General features: G+C 38.8%; 1 protein-coding gene and 1 long non-coding RNA gene across 5 annotated transcripts in view; both read right to left on the minus strand.

Annotated features, from left to right (window-relative positions):
• Window positions 1-12861, minus strand: part of LOC107988564 (uncharacterized) — a 49458-nt gene extending 36597 nt beyond the window's left edge. For 3 of the 4 annotated variants that reach the window (XR_003051192.1, XR_003051191.1, XR_003051193.1), the window contains exons 1-3: window positions 11575-12861; window positions 11317-11497; window positions 9903-9952 (exon numbers count right to left, since the gene is read on the minus strand). This is a non-coding gene — a long non-coding RNA (uncharacterized LOC107988564). Of the gene's footprint in view, window positions 1-8883; window positions 9953-11316; window positions 11498-11574 lie in introns of those variants that run through there. The other variant, XR_001760041.2, reaches the window with a different exon arrangement.
• An 880-nt stretch (window positions 12862-13741) lies between these two features.
• LOC103383789 (leucine-rich repeat and fibronectin type-III domain-containing protein 2) overlaps window positions 13742-17941 on the minus strand; it is a 45580-nt gene continuing 41380 nt past the window's right edge. Inside the window, 2 exon segments of the mRNA XM_025060453.1 lie at window positions 13742-17936; window positions 17939-17941. The exon segment at window positions 17939-17941 is cut by the window's right edge and continues 424 nt beyond it. Of these exon segments, the coding sequence (XP_024916221.1) occupies window positions 17337-17936; window positions 17939-17941 (603 nt within the window). The 3' untranslated portion in view covers window positions 13742-17336.

The raw sequence follows: 17941 nt of genomic DNA on the forward strand, positions 1-17941 counted from the left end.
ATATACTGTATATGTGTGTGTGTGTATGTAGTGGACAGCAGGAGACAGTGTTTCCAGCTCAGTTTCAGAACTGCACCAGTGGTGTTAAAGCTGCTCTTACTGCCTGTTCAACTGGCTGTGTAGAAAATGACACTTTATTCATCGTTTCTCGTTCTAATTCTGTTTTAATTATTTTCCATTTTACTTATACCATCCTCAATTGTATTTACACATCACCCAAAGTAATGAAAGAGTCTGTTTAACACTGACATTTGTTTCAGTTAGAGATCACCTTCTGTTAATAAGAGAAAAATAAAAATGGCTCCATGCTTGTTATGGCCTTCCAGTTTAATAAGGGTCAGTTAAGAATGTGGCATTCACAAGTACATAAATGAAAATACCCTTTAATACAATGTATATATATATATATATATATATATACACACACACACAGTATACACGCATTTGTATGTTTCTCTCTCTCTGTCTTCCCTTCCCCTCTGTTTATACACACACACACACGCATATGTATATTTAAATCCAATTCCATGTCTCATACATGTTTATAGAAGAAGACTGTTTATATAAGCGTTGACAGGAGGTGATCGTGGGTTAGTTGTTGCTGACCATGTCCATCCCTTTATGACCACAATGTACCCAACCTCTGATGGCTACTTTCAGCAGGGTAATGCACAATGTCATAAAGCTGGAATCATCTCAGACTGGTTTCTTGAACATGACAATGAGTTCACTGTACTCAAATGGCCTCCACAGTCACCAGATCTCAATCCAATAGAGCATCTTTGGGATGTGGTGGAACGGGAGATTCACATCATGGATGTGCAGCCGACAAATCTGCGGCAACTTGCAGGAGTGATGCCATCATGTCAATATATACCAACCTCTCTGAGGAATGCTTCCAGCACCTTGTTGAATCTATGCCACGAAGAATTGAGGCAGTTCTGAAGGCAAAAGGGGGTCCAACCCGTTACTAGCATGGTGTACCTAATAAAGTGGCCGGGGAGGGTAGATATATAGAGAGAGAGAGAGAGACAGAGAGACAGAGAGGGAGGTAAAGAGAGAGAGAGAGAGAAGAGGAAAATGCTGGGGAGCAGGTGCAGGTGAAGGCTCGACCGAAGAAATATCGCATCATGTTTACTAGAAAGAAATGTGTGTTCTACAAATTTAGATGAAATTTATGCTGCCTGAAAAAAACTGTTTACACAAGGTCTAAAAAAACTACAAAAATTCATATCATTCGTTAGTAACTGAACCTTATTAGAGTAACTACAAGTATTTTTTAGCACTGTATCCAGGCTGACAAGGTCACCGCTCTATTCACGCGTCTCTCTCTTTATCAACCTAATAAATGAAATCACTGTCACAGTAAATGACAGAAATAAAGCCGTGGCTCACGTTCTGGTTTGGCTGTCACACTACCAAAATCTAAAGGAAGTGAAACATTCCGCAGAAGGGATGGCTTCAACCTGTTGCGGGGAGCGAGACCGTTGTGTTCAGGGTGTGTTGGCCATTACAGTTCTGGAAAAACACATGGCAGAGATAACAAGCAAAATCTAAAGCCTCTGTCACTAAAAAGAAAAGGTTTGATGGTTAAGTTCTGACAGGTTTTGTGCAGCGTGTTCTTCTGGGCTCCTATTGTGATAATCAACAATAGACACAGCAGAAAGAGTGGTCTGTTGGTAAATCCACAGTTTCATTGATTAACACTGTGGGTGGTTGGGATTGGATGGGATCATTTTTTTCATGTCTGATTCCAAAAGCACAACTTGGTTGAGGTGATATTGTCCCTGTTCACAGCACGTCACGCAGAGTTAAGTTGAGGGAGCGAGGTGACGTCTGGCGGTTGCTCGACACCTCAGCTAGGGTGGGATTGGAACCCGTGGTCCCTCAGATAACAAGTCCACTCATATTACCATTTAGTGACACACATTCCAATTAATAATGGGAGAAAAACATCAGTTACAGTACTTGTTAAACAGTATATATATGTTTATATTTAGTTCTGTGTAATATCCATCCTAAATCTGATCTCTCACCACTGGTTTAGTTCCAGATTTTCACTGGTAAACATGACCTCACTGACTGAACTGAAAGCCTTCCACCTTTGCTGCTGTTCCTGAGAAACCTGACCTTTGTGTGGCAGGTAAAGTCACACACATTCAGCATAAGAAAAGACCAATATTTTCCCTCAACTCCACCATTATTAGCCCTGGCTTAGAAGAGGCTTTGGCCTGCAGCCCAAGTCATTATTTCACTGAGAGCAGCCATAGGGTAGAGGCTTAGGGACGGAGAGAATGCTTGAGCTGTTTAAGCTAAACTTTCAGCAAAGTGGGATCATAAGAGAAGGAGCTGCAGCTATTTATATATATATATGGTTTTAAGATATGTGAACGCTGTGATTAGCCATAAATATATACCTATATATACATATATGGCTAATCACAGTGTTAGCTTATTTCAAAACCATATATATGTGTGTGTGCGTGTGTATATATATTTATGGCTAATCACAACATTATTACATTTAGCATATTGTTTCAAATCCCTGAGACCTCAGTTCACACACAGTCATCTCTCTTCTGTCATTAGCCTGATCTCCAATCAGTGTATTCCATCTAATAAACTGCAGTTTAAATGTGCAAAGAATATCACATGAGAACATGCAGACCTCTCATGAAAAGCCATTTTCCCACTTTTTTCCCCCCCAACTTTTTAGCATGCTTGGCACATACACCTGCATCTGACTCTGTAGCATCACTGCACCGCAGCGACTCTTAGCCACACAATGCTCCAGACTTCTCACCATATTCTAATATTCCATCTCACAGCAACCAAAAGGGTGCAGATTTTGGTGGAAATTTTTTGAACACCACCATCAGTCTGTAAATAAAATAATAAATGTCGGCCATGGTGACTCATCCACTTCCCAGTAGGATTAGCTCTCCACTCTCCCTGCACCCACTAAGGAAAATAAATATTGGATTCATGCTTTCACGCTTATATTATGCCACCAAGTGCTGTTTACTTGTTGGTTTATTTCATCAAGCGCACAAACACAGATTAAGCCAGTGGGTGGTTCATGATTTTAAATTCAGTGGGTCATGGATTTTTATTAAACCCGTGATTTATTGTCTGGAGGGATGTCTCTATGAACAACAGGCAGAGCTAACAATACAACCAGTCCAAACAAATGATTAGAGAGGCACAAATGGACAGGCCAGTGAATGGAACCGACCAATGTTCTGCTCACGTTTCTCATGCTGAGTTGAACTGCTCAGTGGGTAGACACAGATTATGCAGTCCTGTTGCTCAAGGTTTTATTGGTCGGAAATGGAAATGGTGCCCAAAACCATTCAGTTTGCGTTTCCTCTTGGGTTCAGAATAACAGAAATGACTTCATGAAATTCCAATATTTTAGACACAATTTTTGCAGTGTGACATTTATACTTCATGGTTTAAAAGATAGAAAAAAATCTTTAAATAATTTATGACAGCAGGCAATAAGAACATTGCATTAAAAAATACAGTGCATATATCATGGGTGAAATGGAAGGAGAAAATATGCATCCATGGTAAAAGTTTAACGTTGAGTTTTTAGGCACAGGGGACAAAAACAGTGAGTTGCTGCGGCTCTTTTCAGTCTGCCAGTTGCAGTAAGAACACATTTGACACTTGAAGATGTCAGGATCAGATTCAGATTGTTGCAAACAAATAAAAAAACAAGCTAGGTAAACAAAGATACCTAGTCTTTAGTGTAGCTGGCTATATTTTTACTGTTTAATGTTTTTAGGTTAGAAAAGGTTTTTTTAATCACAAAAATAATGGGAACTAAAAAAAAAAAGATTTACCCTAAAATATGTCATGCTGCAGGACCTGAATTCCAGCCTAGGTCCAGGACCCCGTTGTAGCATGCTTTCAGATCTAACAGGCACTTTTACCCTTATCTGAGCTGAGCTACCATTCCAAATTCTGTTTGGTTCATCAAACAGCTCCAGGATTAAAAGTTAACCAGCCTGACAGTACTGTATTTCTCTTTACTGGTTTTAATCTTCTTCTAAAACTTTGGTACTTTTTCAGGAGGGATTTATAGCTCTAAAATTTGCTTTTTTACTTTTCTGAAAAACTGCATCATCTTATACTGTACATAAAATATATATGTGTATATAACTATATATGTCAGAGGGCAGAGAACTTGGGGCACCGACACTATGATAAAATAAAAACGTTTTTGTCTAACATTGTTACTGGATGTTTGATGTGCTGGATTGGACGGTTGGGTGGGTGGGTTTTGGTCGCCCGTTGATGATCACTGTGCTAAACTACAGTTGTACACTGAATATTACATGCTTAGCCTTCTTTCCAAATATTCATCTGTTCACTGGGGTTTCTCTGACTGAGAGTGCAAACAGAATGAATTTTACTAATGAGTACTTCCATAAATACTCCATTCATAGGCTATATATATTCATTCCCTCTGGAATGTCAATGTTGTGCCTCTGAGTCACTGTGTGAAAGCATCAACATGGTAATTACCCTCAAATGTACTGTATAAACCCCTGCTGTACTGCTTAATGATGAAAAATGCAGTGGAGAAGAGCTGTGAGGACACAGTGAGGACATGTGTTCATATGTATAATAATGTGAGGACATGTGTACCATGTGTAGTTTGTATTTGGTGCTGCTGTATACCAGCGATACCAGTGGGGAAGGGGAAATACTGTAAATGATGTCAAGAATTCCAAAAATGACACATTTAAAATTAGTATTAAGTTTATGCTGTGCTGGTTCAGTAGTAGAACTGTTGTCTGACTCATAAAAGGGTCTGTGGTTGGATTTTGTTTTTTTGATTACAGACACCAATATTAATACTGGAGATGATATTTTAGCCCAATAAAACATGACAAATACTGGCCATTTAATAAATTGAATCTGTATATTTTCAGAACATATTATTCATAACAAACGACATCACTAGTTTTACACAATGTGACCTTAATGGATTAACTGCTACCAGTAAAAGACACATGGAGTCACTGACCACTTCTGGTCAGTGGTCATGTGACCAGAAGAGGGCGATGGTGGTGGGTGTTGTAGCACAAAAGCCTATATGTAGTAAGTTACCCTAAAAGATCTGGAGGTGGCACATTAATTAGTGTTGATACTTTGAGAGTAATTTAGAGTACTCATACAAGTATAGATATATGGATACCAAAGAATGGATACTGTCGTCACTAGCCTTCAGTCAGTGAATGACAGCACAGACCCCTCCCAGAGGTGAGAGTGCTAAGGTAGGGGATCGTTTAACTAGCTAACGCCGATGTGCTATAATCCATATTGAATTAGCAGGAAACAGCGGCCGTACAGACAACATGAAGCCTACTCCTCAGTGAGCAGAGAGATTGAGAAGAAGAAAAAAAAAAATCCCTTTTGTTCATGTAGCTTATTTGCTGCACCATTACAGTCTGAACGTGCCATAAATTATTCATAGTGGGGTTTTTTTAGGAGAGAAAATTTTCGGCTACAATTATAGAGAAGCCATTTTAATGCGGGAGATTTGCAAACACGTTCACCACGTACACCCACAACATTCAAATGGAACTCCTACAGCATTTGTCAGTGCAATCAGCTCTGCAGGGGACGCTGGAGCTTCTGAGACAGCAACCACACACAGCAGCGGATCAAGGTTACACACACACACACACACACACACACACACACACTCCCACAGTTGCTGCTGTATTTACCAGGCGACATTTACACAATGTTCTGCTGAGAAGAACATAATAGTAACCAGGCCTCAGTTCGTACAATGAGATGAGCTGTATTAAAATTTACAAGAAAAATATTTATCATTTATGAACATGATAGTATTCATGAAATTAATCTAGCCTAGGCCACAAACAAATCACATCAACCAATTAGCATAATCTATATTCAACTCTTAGATTAGCTAAAAACGACCAACGCTTTCTGTAGAATCCAACCCAGAACAAAAGCTGTACTTTAGAGGTTTCTGTGAGTCTAGTTTGGTTGTAAATACACGGGTCCTCGGTTTATGACGTCCTCAACTTACAGCGTTTCGTGGTTATGTCTCCATCACTTTATCAACAAAGCCTTGTTCCATCAATCCGACATATTTTGCAATTTTGTGAATTCGTCGGCGGATGAATACGTCACGCTGTGGTTTTGTTTACATTCTCTGATCGTACTTCATACACAGGACTGTGCTACAGTCGCTTCCTTTTATTTATGTTGTAGTTTTGGGAACTGTTTGCCCTTCATTATGGCTTCCAGGTGTAAGTCAGACTCCTCTGATGCTTTCTGGGACATAAGACAAGGACTCCTTTATATCTAAGACCTGGTTTAATAAACATTTGAATTATTTCTATTCGGGGAGCTACGGTAGTTGTCAGCTGACACTTAAGATACAATACAGTATATATATCAGAATGTACACTGCTGTTGTCAATGACGTGGATGGTGACCTTGAAGTCCTTCAGCAATATTGCATTACAATGTGTCATTTCTTTATGACAGACACTCACATGGACATGAAATATACCTCACTAACTCAGAGTCTTATGAAAGCCTTTGTTAACTTGGTGCAAAAACCTTGTCAGGTTCAATAGAATCACACTCATCAAAAATATTTCTTGTCAGATTTGCTTTGCTTGTAAATCTGAAAAATTAAAAATACATACGCTCCTGTCTAGATGATGAGTTTTCCCTTATTAAAAATAAATATTTATAAATCTAGATACTGTGTAACAGCAGTGTCAAGTTACCAACTTTGTTGTCAGTCGGAGCTAACCAGAGCAGGAGCTGTTGTACTTTTGAAAAGTTTTAATGCACACTTTTTGTTGAGGTAAGAAATTCATTTATTCATTTTGTAAATTAATGCTCTAAAGTTAAAACTGTATCTCCTGTCTTATGTCACGGCCACTACAATTCAGTCCATTTTACAACCAAAGCCATTTCTTTTGTTTGTAGTTTTTTTTCATGGAATTTCATGTTAATAGTTCGTCTTTTGACCAACATAAATATTTTGTAGATTTTTCTAAATTGATTTTGTTTCTCATTAAAAGTTGTACAATGCAATAAAAACTTATCACTAACATATAACATTTCCTTTTAACATTTCCATTTCATGTTTTTACTTTGCTGTGGCTTTGTTGCTTTGCAAAAACAACAATACCAAAACTACTTTTAAATAAAAATGTGATAATGAGTTTAATACTTATTCTCTACAGAGTATTTTTTTTTTTTTTTTGCTACAACAACAGAATTGAGAAGGTATAGTCACTTGATTTATGGTGCAAAGATACGGTGACGTTCCGCATGCAAAACATTGCAGGTAGCAGAATTCTCAGGTTGTTTTTTACCCGGGGCTTGAATACCAACACAACACAAGCACTGAAGAAAATGGAAGGTGTTTTTAACTGGTGTGACCAAACAGGGACCACCGGTGACGAGAACGTTGTAGCGTTTTAATTAGGGCTGGTCGTTAACTTGGTCCTGAAACAATCGAGATCCTCATTAACTCTGATCTAATGAGTCTTCCAGCTGGTTGTTGCTAAGTATACAGGACGGCTGACTTCCACTGACCGTCCACTTCACTGACTTCACTGCATTCAGGGAATCTGAGTAACATGTTAGACACTGCAATTAACAAGTGTTTAAAAGTACTGGGAAACATGTGGCTGATCTGTTGGATGCACAAACTGCAGTAAAAGTATGTTTGCTGTACTAGGTTTTTAGAGAATGTGAAACATTTCTGTTAAGGGTTAACTTTACCTCAAAGGTCACTGGAGCAGTAACAAAACAACTAACAAACAAACAAATAATACCCCTAACTCTAACCTGATAAAATGAACCGCATCACTTTAGCAAGTAGTAACCCATGTCTATCAATCGACACGGTTGTACATTTTTAGCTATATGAGGATAAGAGATCAGATGAATGAATGGTAGATGAAACAAAGTATTATATATTTTGTTTCAGTTATTGAAAACTCAAGCAGAAAATGCATTAAAATGCAAATGCATGCAAACTGTTCATGACAGTGTTTAGATTCACTTTACCTACAACATGGTTGAAGACTTTAATAGAAGTATCAAGTACAACAGGGGTAAAAACTAGATCCAGCGGCAGAATGAAAAGGGAGTAGTAGTAGATCATGAGTTATATATATATTATATTATTAAATATAATTCTATAGTGTGTAGTAGTGACCAAACACTAAGAATTGGATCAGACTGTGCCACAGAACTACAGCACTTGGATTTAGTCAGTATCCCAACATGTTATTTATACACAAAGTATTTGTAGCTTATATGTGTAAATATATATTTAACGCTTCCAACGTAGGTAGAACCCTTTGGTCTGGTCATTTCAATGGTGGCTCCAAGTCACAACATGTGGACAAGATATAAAGGAGCTTCGTTCAATCATTCAGTTGTTCTGGTTCACAAGATTCTGGTTGGTCACTCAGTTATGGTTTTGTGTGTGTGTTTTTAGTTTGTGGTAGTGTTTGGCAGACCAACAGGTCACCATGAAGACTAACAGGTTACCAACGAGACCAACAGGTCACCATGAAGACTAACAGGTTACCATGGAGACTAACAGGTCACCATGGAGACTAACAGGTTACCAATGAGACTAACAGGTCACCATGGAGACCAACAGGTTACCAATGAGACCAACAGGTTACCGTGGAGACTAACAGGTTACCATGGAGACCAACAGGCCACCATTACCTGAAGTTACTGTTTATAAAGTTGTTAGTCACAAACAAATAATACCCCTAACTCTAACTCTACCTATAAATTGTAATGGTGACCAACAGGTCACCATTACCTGAGGTTACTGTTTATAAAGTTAGTTAGTGTGTAATGTCAGCACCACACCGGCCTCCTGATGAAGCCAGACATGTGATGGGAGAACAGATTCTGTTTTTATTGACAGACAGATATTAACACAAGAAGCAATTGAGCATTGATTACTCTCATAAAGTCTTGATACTGATTAATAAATAAAAAGGGAAACTTACTACACCAGATATTTGACCAATTTCTAACTTTTATGATCAGGACTGAAGTTGATCAAAAGATAAGAAAAACATTATGATTTTTGAAGAGGAAATCCTTGTCCTTTAATAGTCAAAATTAAACTATTTAGGTCACACTGTGTAAAACTGAAGACATTTCATGTAATGCAGTACTGATATCAGTATAGAAAAAAAAAAAAACAAAAAAGAGGAATTGGTATCGTACTGAATCAAAAAATCTGGTACCACTCATCACGAGTCTGTAGTCTCTAGTTTAGACAAAATAAACACCAAAGACCAGAATAGTTCACTGTACGTGGCTTTGTCAAATATTCTAGAAAAGACTGGTGCAGTTACTGTTGCCACACATGCTAATGTAAACATCACACTAATAACTACTTATATTAGTAATAAGACACCAGTAAAGCTGCAATATAATGATGCATGGTTACCATCATATAAAATATTGTCTGGGTTAGAATTACATTTCCAGTCAATATTATGCGACATCCCTATAAAAAATACTGTAAAATGACAGTTAATCCAATAAGACAGTGATGTGATTGTATTTGGTTTCCACACAGAGTAGCACTTTATTGGGTTCTAACAGATAATTGCACCGCCTAACAGGTACGTCCTAATTATTAGTTGGACGAAGAGATACAGTGGCCGCAGATGATACAAGATGGAGAATGAAAACAAATCTAGACAAGATAAAAATATGTATGTGAGAAGATAAGTGTACGATACAATAACAGAGGACCCTCCTCACACTGAACTTTATGACTTACTTAAATAGAACCAATGCAGGTTTAGATGAGTCATGGAGGGGCTAGTCCTCTGTAGCTAACTTACCTCTGTGGGCATTTGCAGCCTATCAAGTTGAAGGAAGGTGGGCGTGGAGTCTGGGCGAGAGAGAGAGGGAGAGAGGAGGTAAGAGTGATTTGCGGTGTATATTACCTATTTTGTGGCGTTGTCTACGGCGTACAGTAGTCTGTGTACAAGAGTACAAGTCTGGCTTGTACTCTTCAAGTCTTTAGAACTTGGCAGTATCATCACTGTGTGCCGGGGACCGCCATTTGTAACTGATTAGATGCTAATATATTTGTAATTCATCTTCAGTGAATTATCAATGTGAATTTAGTGCTTTCAGATGATGAGGTGAACATCAGCCAACACTGATGTTTATCAAATGAATCACTACTATTAACCCTTATTTGTTTACACAGGACTGTGTGACTAATGAACGATTGTTTTTCCAGACGTTGGCAAGTGATATTACCTGTGGGGATAAACTATTGACTATTTATTTTTTTCCATTGGATGACAGGCTTTAATTTGGCAGCCAAGAGGAAACGTTTCTCTTTGTGAATGTCTCTTTTATGCATCTTTCACACATCCGTACGGACCAAATTATATTTATGGTTTACACTCAGGCTGACAGCATTAGCCAAAGTATCAAAGATTCTTACAATTATTCACAATTTAGAAAATCTAGCAATAACAAAGTTGTTCCTACGATGGCACTGTTCAAACTTAAACAGCTGGTGAAACTATAATTATATTATAGCAGATTATCACGACCACTGTGCTATGGTACACTGGTGGCTATGAGGTGTGCGGTGGAAAATCATTAAAATAACTTGCCTGAACATTATTTATTTACTGCTAATAACTTAGTAAATAAAATAATCCCAAAAGACTGGATTGCAACCCTCAGGTAGGTCGCAAGAGATTTTTTTTTTTTTTTTTGGGGGGGGGGGGGGGGTCCCACATCATGTTTTCAAGGAGTTTACGAATAATGTCTATTGACTTGGGGCGTGAAGGTTTGTGACTTTTCAAATATGGATCGTTAGAAAAAAAGTTTGGGAAACACTGCCCTAGACAGTAGATCACGACTTAAACATGGGAGGGATTTAACTGAAACATTACATTTCGGACTTTAACTGGAGCATTTGGCTCTGACTCGGGTGTAGAGACCCCTGGTTAACTTACAATCTCCCATGTATAACTTTAACACACCATAGCTCCAATGTAAACAAACTCATCGGACATAAATGAGCATTTGCAACGGCATATTGCAACAACATTAACATTTATTATCACACACAAAAACAGGCAATCGCCTTTTAAAATGTCGTGATGACCCTTGCAACCAATAAAATAAAACCGGGGGTTTCATAAACTCGGTTACGGTGCCGTTGCAGCGCACGTTGGAGCTCATTATAAATCCCCTCAAAAAAAAATAAAAATGTCTTCTTAAACTTACTGATTCGTAGAAACACAGGCAGGGTTAGCAGCCTGTTTTGCGGGAACTCTGAGACGAGGCGGAGAAACCAGTCAGATCCGCGGTACAGCGGTAGTAGCTGGAAGTTCCGATCACCCTCCGTGTGCAGTGGTGAGCATCCGTAGCGGCAGGATGCAGACCGACATGCAGGCTTCGAGGCACACTACACAGAAATGTACAGCAATAACAAACTCAGTATTCCCTCAGATAACGTTCATATAGTCACCAGTTCACACTCACTCGATAACTTGACGAAGTCTCCTTCCAGTTAACGACGGCGGCGTGGCGCGTAAAACCCACAAACCAAAACCAAAACTCCAACGGAACAACTTGTGTTTTCCCCCATTGTCGTCTCTGTCTTTAGTTCCACCCCTGCACAGTTAACGCTCACCTCTGATAGGCGCTAATTGGCTAATAACTGACACCTGATAACCGGCATGACACATTCAAAGACATCAAAAAAACTTAGTCCATTTTAGTTGCCAAACCACACATTCCACTATGTTTGTTAACAAAACAAACGTTTATAGAAACCAAACGTAACCATTTGTAGCAGGGAACACAAGAAGTTCATGTAAAATTGTACATTTGCATATACTGCATTTCAATGTACTTCATATTCCTTGTGTGAAGTTTTTGTTTGGTGTTTTTTGGGGGTATTTTTTTCTTGTTTTTTAGAATTATATGGATTATAATGTTGTAGGTCTTATTATAGGCTTTAACATTAAGCATTGTTTATCAGCTCCACACCTGAGAACATCTATGTCTATGTCTCTGCTTTTCATCTTTATTTATAATCTGATAACTGAAATGTATGAACTTAATGTTCCAATGTGAGCACTTCATATTTTGTTGTACTTTTCATATACCCGATGCATAAAGTTCATTTTATTTCCTAGTTTCCCTGGGGAGGTTAGGGGGCGTGGAACCGATCTGACCTCCGGTGAACAACAGGCACCACAGTTAATAAAGGGTCTGTATTTAAACGAACAATTGAACTGAAATGACCAGAAAATGTTGACCTCTCCATCAGCCAATTAGCTGTTCTAGCTAAAAACAGCCACTGTTGCTATTACCCCATGTGTCGTAGTAATTCTAATATGAATTTGATAATTCTGTGAATATAATTGGAAAGTTTCCCCTCTTTAGTCTTTGGAAGACTTTTCTAAATTTGGCCGATCCGTAAAAAAGTGTGTGGAAATTAAACCAGTCTGTGACAGGAAGTCCAATTAAGAACCTGAACCAGTGTGGCTTGAGCTTAAACAGTGTAAACTATACTGATGTGGTTTAGCAGCATTGTCCTCCGCTGTGTGGAATAAACACACTCACCTTTAGACAAGGCAAAGCTGTGAACGCACCACTGTTCAGATGTCCATACCTTTAACACCTACACCTGCGTGTTAGTGGTTAGTGGTGATTTAACCAGAGTTTATACATTTATACTCTGTATTGGAGATCCATTTAAGGCACTGATAAATAATAGTAGTCAAATAAATTCAGCTTCTCTTTCAGTCTTTCTCTTCACCTCCTCCCAACACAGATTTTTAGTGGTTCACAGAGACATCATTAATTCATTAGCCCAGTGGTTCCTAACCTTTTTGGGCTTGTGACCCCATTTTGACATCACAAATTGCCGGCCTCCCTAGGGAAATTTTTTTCTCGGTCACGTGACCACAGCTGTCAATCTAGAAGTGCCAGCTCAGATATGTTTGTATGTTGCCTTTTATTTTTGAACTTGAACTATTTTATACAGAGAATACAGTTGTTTAAAATTGTGTGTGCTGTTATCATTCATAATTAAAAAATATAGAATAATTAGTTGAATTAATATTTTTATCGTATTTATTTTAAATCAACTCTAGACATTTCAGGTGACCCTATTTAAACTCTATGTGACCCCACTTTGGGTTGCGATCCCAAGGTTTAAAAAACACTGCCTTAGACAATTAGCCTTTACCATAATTATTACAAATATTTGTATAATTTTTATCCTCACTCAAGATCCAATCTGATCCTAACTCTGACCCTAACTCCAGATTAAATCTTCAACCATGAAGTATCCTGTCACTGGATACGCAGGAAAGTGCATATTCTCTGCAGAAAAACAAATGTCCCCAATACAATAGTATATTTTGTTGTAACGTTCCTGGAAGAATAACTCTAGACTTAAACACACACCAATATTCACAATTAGGCCTTAACAATACAAATTTGATTGAAAGATTTCTTATAGGTTGATACATAAACACAGCCGTCCTTCCAGTTTCATTCAGTAACCATGCACATCCTGTGCCAGAAGCAGGTTCATATCCCTGTCAGCATTACATCTCATGGAAAGCTTGGTGCTTGTGGAGATTAGATTTACTCTGAGCTGCCATAAGCACATTTCCTGACAGGTTATATGAAATAAGATTTTATTATGGGTGTTGGCCAGAAGCTGCATGTACGGGTGATTTGTAATAAAGCCAGTGCTGAGGTGAGTCAGCAAAGGGGTGACCTCATTACAGCAGCTGGACCACAGGAGGGAAAAAACACATTGACTAATTCATAGCAAACAAAAATAGCAGCGATGGACAAACGAAGCCTCATTTAGCTTCGAGGCTCACAGCCAATCCTTTAACAACTCATAAAAAGTTCATATGCACACAAATCACCTAATGGTCAAAAAAAGCCCTCCAGGCAGATCCTGCTCATTTAGTTTTTATTCAACATTGCTTTGTGTATTGTTTGGCTACACAAACCTTCACTATCAGTGAGTAATTCTGTCAAACTGTTGTTATTGTCCAAGTCTGATTGAATCACAGCCCAAAATTGTGTTACCCAAAGAACTAATCCATATATACAGTATGTGGAGACCCACATCGGTTTATATGCTGAGAGATGAAGCCAAAAATCCAACCAACTGCTGCACCACCTGCATGTGGACATCGGACATAGTCAGTGATGTCACTCACTGCTCCCTGGTTCTTAAAGCTGCCACTGTTCACTGTGGTGATGGGTTAAAAACAGAGGTCACATTTGGTTGTGTGCAGTGGTGAGCTGTGTCACAGTGACGAGGAGTTCACTTTTGCTTTACTTTCATATTGAGAGCTTAATTTAAGCACACAGAATATCTTTGTATAACTTTATGATAATGATGTAAGAAAAAAAACCACAAGGGAGCCAATTAGGTTCATAGGAATTATTCAACATTTTATATTCTTTTGTAGCAAAATGTTTTCAAACTTGAACATTTTTTTTTTGTTTACACCCCAGAACCGAGTCTATGTCAAGTTAAGTACAAAATTAAATGGTGTTCATATTTACCAGAATGAATGGGATCGTTCAATGAAGCTGTAGTTTGAGAGCGGGTTCACCCAAATCACCAAAACAAAGACAAACAAATCCAATGACACAAGGCTGTTCAGTAGTTTCAAATGCTCACCACATCTGGGTACTCACCACAAGTTCTGGCGATACATTTTTTTATAGTACATGCTGATGTTTTTTTAATATTCTGTATGAACAGACTAAATCAAAAACAAAGTCATTTCAAGCTGAGCAACATTGTTCACACTTCGATAAAGTGGATTTTAAGAACAATTCTTACTGTAGAGTCAGTGTGAGGTCATGGTTATGAAAACATGTGGCTCAGTAATGTGTTTGGTAATAAGTTGGCAGAATTTCACAAATAAACTGAATCGTGCATGAAAATACTTTAAATACACTCAAAAACAAAGAAATAATTTTGTACATTTTAAATTGTCTTGATAAATGAAGTATTTCATTTTCTAATTTTGTAATTGTTGTTTACTTTAATTCAGTACCAAAGGAGAAAATAGCGTTTTCAAAAGATTTGGGTTTTTTTTTTTTGTACGAAATGTGTATTACTTACTGGGCAAAAAACAATGCTTTTTCAAATGTTTAGTACAAATAGAAGACACAAATGAAAAAGTTTTGTTTTGTATTTGGGTGAAGGGACGCTTCAAAAACAGTTATGAACTTCTCTCTACTTGACTTGACGTAAAATTCAGTCTCAGTAAATCCAATTATTAGGACCGTGTTGGTAAACTACTGCAAAGCACCGTCTTACTGTTGGTTTATCATGAAAATAGTCCTACTTTAAGACACCCAACCCTCCCTGCTCCTTTTATATTCTCCCCCATTTATTGTACAAAAAAGCAAAATTACAGAACAGTTCACCTAGGGAAAAAAATAGATGACTACCCTCTTCATGAAACACAGAGGAGAGGATGACAATACTGCGAAAGGCATCAAACATGTTTATGAAACTTCACTTCATGACCCTGCAATGTAAAGTCAATGTTCAAAGCCAAAGAAATTGCTTTGATGAGTTATTTTAAACAAACAAAAATTAAAATTGTAATTTCGGCTGTTTGGCTTAGGGTCAAATGTATCTCCTCCTCCTCCTCCTCGTGTTACTCTAATACATCTTGAAATAAACTCACTCTTCAATTTAAACTGCATGAGTGCCTCAGTCACTCTCCATCACTGGTGTGATTCTCCAAGAATTACAGCCAAATGGTACATTCTGCAGCAAGCCTAAAAGGGTCGGATGGATTTTGAAGAACATTCAAATACGGTGGCTACTGTAAGATGTGCTGATAAAATCTGAAACCGTATCCTGAGAGAACACTCTGCAGCCTGGGCCTTCCAGCTTTCAGGGTCAACTGTCGCCAGTGCTAATCAATGAGGAAATGGTATCAAATTATTTGGCCAAGTATATTTTTGCACAGGATTTTAGCACAAACCGGAAAGAAGTTTATCAGTGTTTTACTACAGTTTTCTGTTGGTTTATTGAATGTGTCTCATTTTATTTTCTATAGCCTTCGGTACAAAACCATCCAGGCTGTCTGAAGAACTGTTCTGTTATTTGAATACAGGAGGTCCTCGGTTTACGATGTCCGCGACCTACGGCGTTGGACTGTTGTGGCCTCACCCCCTACATAAAAGTTTATTAAGAAAGTCGGGTTCCCTCATACCGAAGAGAAAGACGGCTCTGTTTACATTCACTGGTATATATTTTTTTAACCATTTTGCCCTTCATAATGACTCACAAGCACGGTTCTGTCAGAACAAACTGTAGAGGAGAATAAATTCAACAGCTCACTGTCCCTGTGGTCTTCTTTGCTGTTCAACTGTTTCCCAGCTAACATGTTCCGTTTTCAAACACTTTTTTGGATATGTAATACTCAAGGTCCGACTTATGATGAAAATTCGAGTTACGACACCGTTACAGACCTAACCTCGATGTAAGTCGAGGACCCCCTGTAAGACAAAGGTCAGAATGAACATTAATGAGGTTTCTTCCCAGGGTCATATCAACCTGTCACCACCTCTCCTCCCAAACAGGAGGGGGCGGTGTCAGAACGTTTTTTTTTTTTTTGCATAAAACCTGTGCCAAATCATTATGTAAAATAAATAAAAAGTCAAATAAAGTTAAAAACACAGATGAAATTAAAAAAATAGTTGCGATGTAGCACAACCCTGAATTTGATCGTAGCCCGCTGATAATTTATTCAAATAATAAATATTAAAAATCATAGGAAAACATGATAGAAGAAAATAAAGATGACTTTGTTTCTTTTGCTTGCTCCCCAGGTCCTTCATTGCACTGTAGTAGTCCCATTCCACGTAGTAGTCCCATTCCATGCTGAGTATCCATAACACTGATACGTACATGTTCTTTTAGTTGAGGCAAATCCTCAGAGTTTTCTTTTCTTAATGAACACACTTTTAAGTTACACATGTCGCAGGAAGTTTGTGTTTTTCTGTGGATTGTGGAATATGAGTTTCACATCGGAACATTCCTGGAACTGTCATATGAGTCTTTTTCTGTTATGATCATGGCCAAGGATAACGTTTCAGTGTCTTTCTGCACATATAAACGTAGTATTCACAAGATGAACATCATTCCTCTGAAACAGCACTTCTTCAGAGCTCAGGTCTCCACAGTTCCCATCGGGGTGTTATCTACGGACCTGAAAACGAATTCACCGACTTCAGACTGTGCTCTCCATCACCCACTCTGAGCTATCAAAAGTGTGCTTCTCTTCCTCGCTGTCGTCCAACTGCAGCAGCATGCCATTGACAGACAAACTGCGTTTAGTCCAGATGTTACTGATCCTGCGAGGGTGGGTGTTTTGACACTGCGTGGTCCCCACATGACCCATATCAAAGGAATGGCTCCTCTTGGGCTTCCCCTCCTGAGGCAACCCAAGGAGCCGTCCGAGCATGGTAGTGGACTCTCCTCGTCCCAGCAGGGGTTCCTTGTCAGAGGCAGGAGCTTTAGTCACTGCTATAGTATTGGTAGCGGAGGACGTCCCAGATGTCCCTGCCTGATCCCTTGTTGCCCCTCGCAGCTCCATTGAGGTGAAGGCTCCCAGGAGGTGGTCTAGATTTGGACGTGCTTTGGTACCGTGCCCATGCCTTCGAAATTTGCTGCTGGGTAGTGTGCTGCATTCACTGCCCTGCATCGTGTAGCTTCCTCGAGCCCCCTTCTCTGTTTGGCCCTCTAAGGAATTACACGAGGAGGAGGATGACGACAGGCTGCTCTGCAGAGATCCACACTTGAACTCCACCATTTCCTCACGCATGACAACAACTG

The sequence above is a fragment of the Cynoglossus semilaevis genome, chromosome 1 (genome assembly GCF_000523025.1).
Source record: "Cynoglossus semilaevis isolate Cse_v1.0 chromosome 1, Cse_v1.0, whole genome shotgun sequence".
Classification (NCBI taxonomy): domain Eukaryota; kingdom Metazoa; phylum Chordata; class Actinopteri; order Pleuronectiformes; family Cynoglossidae; genus Cynoglossus; species Cynoglossus semilaevis.